At 47.8% G+C, this 2091-nt stretch overlaps 1 protein-coding gene across 1 annotated transcript in view; it reads left to right on the top strand.

Annotated features, from left to right (window-relative positions):
* Positions 1 to 1429, top strand: part of LOC109299152 (muscle M-line assembly protein unc-89-like) — a 9804-nt gene extending 8375 nt beyond the window's left edge. The window contains exon 6 of the mRNA XM_019519702.1: positions 1367 to 1429. Coding sequence (XP_019375247.1) covers positions 1367 to 1429 — 63 coding nt within the window. The remainder of the gene's footprint in view (positions 1 to 1366) is intronic.
* The last annotated feature ends 662 nt before the right edge of the window (positions 1430 to 2091 follow it).

Below are 2091 nucleotides of genomic sequence, written 5' to 3'. Positions count from 1 at the left end.
AAAAAAAAAAAAAAAAAAAAAAAAAAAAAAAAAAGAAATGCCTCCCTTCATAACAACCCCCCCCACACCACCACCATGTTGCATACCACTCGCTTGAGTGAATTGAATGTCGTAATGAAATAATGTACCCCTTCAAGGCACTATAGGGGGATGGGGTTTCTTTCCTGGCTACAGATGGCTTCAGCATCTACTGTGGAGATCTTCAAGGGGAGCCTGGATGCACACCTTGCTGGGGTTGTTTGACCTCAGCAGCCTTTCCCACCTCGAGTAGGGGGGCTGGACCTGATGCTCTGTAAGGTCCCTTCCAGCCCTCAACTTCTGTGATTCTGTGTGAATTCAAATGTGTTTTTATGTCCACTTTTACAGATCCTTGTTTGTGCAGGAGCAAAAGCCGGTTTGTCTGAAATGTTTCGACCACATAAAACTCTGGGGTACTGTCAGGGTCCTAATTGTATACAGAGCCTTATCAAAGGCCTTGTTCTTGTATTCCCAGCCCTCCCCTGGTCTCTGTCCATCTAGCTCCTTTTCCATTCCTCTTCCCCCTCTTTATTCTCCTTCCTTGCTGTCCTGGTGTTTATTTCTTCCAGCCTTCATCTATGCTCCATCTCCGTGCTCTTGCCCAAACCATTTTGACACCACTGCCCCGTTCTCACTCATTTTCTTCCTCCAGATGCTCCACCTCTGTTGCCTACAGGAAGATGCCATTGATGGAGCTAGGTATCCAGCTTGTAGCCGTATTGGTCTAGAGGAAAAAGCAATCCAGGGACTCATAGTAGAGATGACATCTTTTATTAGACCAACGAGATTTTATGCAAAAAAAATTCTTTAACTGCAAGCTTTCGGTCCCAAACACACTTCATCAGGCATCAGAGAAAAGATGGTAAAAATTCTCCTGATGGAGTAACTGGTGGAGCTGTTACCTTATCATGTCCTAGGTTGGTAGCTGCCTGATCTTATTGCTGTGAGACTAATGTCCCCTTCTGCCACCCTTGCTGGATGTGATGCAGGGGGGCAGACTGAGACCAGGGTTAGATTGTAAATTCGCTGCATTTGGCCTGCAATTTCCGTGCTTCCAAATTGTTTCTTAGCCATTATAATCTAGGTTCCTTACACAGATGGGTTAACAGCCTTCACTTATATGCTCTTGTTTTCAGAGGCACCTATTTAAGTTCCAGAATATGGACTCGAGGGTCCCCCATTTCTGAGGAAATTGGCCCAGGAGAGCAAGTGGGAGATCCTGGGCATGGGGCAGGGTATTAGATGAGCTGTGTCTCTGTTGCAGGGGGATATCGGGGCCATTCAGATGGGGGTTGTATCTCAGGAAACAGATGTTTCATGGTGCCAAAGGTAATGCAATCTCTTTCAGGTGGAGGTGGACTCTGTCATGGCCCAGAATCCATTCTCAGGACTGGAGAGTGCCTTGAAGTAAGTAGGGGCTGCTTTCACAGAGGGCAAGGGAACGGGGTTAAACCTCTTGGTGTCGTGGGTCTCCAAAGCACTTCTACAGCAGAGTGTATGGGGCTGATGGTGGTGGTAGGATCAGACAGAGGGGTGTTTTAAAAGGGACTCAAATTAGCTTAGAGCCTAGGGGAAGCTGAACGTAGCTTCACCACCAACATCTCTGCAGCACTGTAGGGGGAAGAGGCTGCCGGTGCCTCGTCTACACTAGGGCTCTCGTGGCTGGCACAAGTACTAGGAGATCTGTTGGGAGTAGACTGAGTCTAGTACAGGCATACCAAAGCTATCATTTTATAGGGGAGTATTAGAAGGCTTTACATGTGGCTGGGTGTTTTTGAGACTCTCTTGTAGGCATTGGGTGTTGTCTGCAAACCAGGCTGGGGATTTTGACTGGGCTGTGCCACTGCTCCTACTGGGACTTAAAACTGGAGGTTCCCAGCTAGAGGGTCTTGCCCCTTGGCTCAGGGTCACACCAATCACCCTATTTAGGGTCAGGAAGAAATTTTTACCCACTGGACAAATTATGTGGGACTATGGGGAGGGTTGCCTTCTGCAGTAAGGAAGGGATTGGCCCTCTCCCTGTGTTTTCTTGGGCAGAGAGGCTCAATCTTTGCAGCAGAGGTTAGATTATGG

The sequence above is a fragment of the Gavialis gangeticus genome, unplaced genomic scaffold (genome assembly GCF_001723915.1).
Source record: "Gavialis gangeticus isolate Ggan-Ray unplaced genomic scaffold, GavGan_comp1, whole genome shotgun sequence".
NCBI lineage: Eukaryota > Metazoa > Chordata > Crocodylia > Gavialidae > Gavialis > Gavialis gangeticus.
Note: the sequence above shows the minus strand (reverse complement) of the source record. Positions and strands in the feature narration are given on the sequence as shown.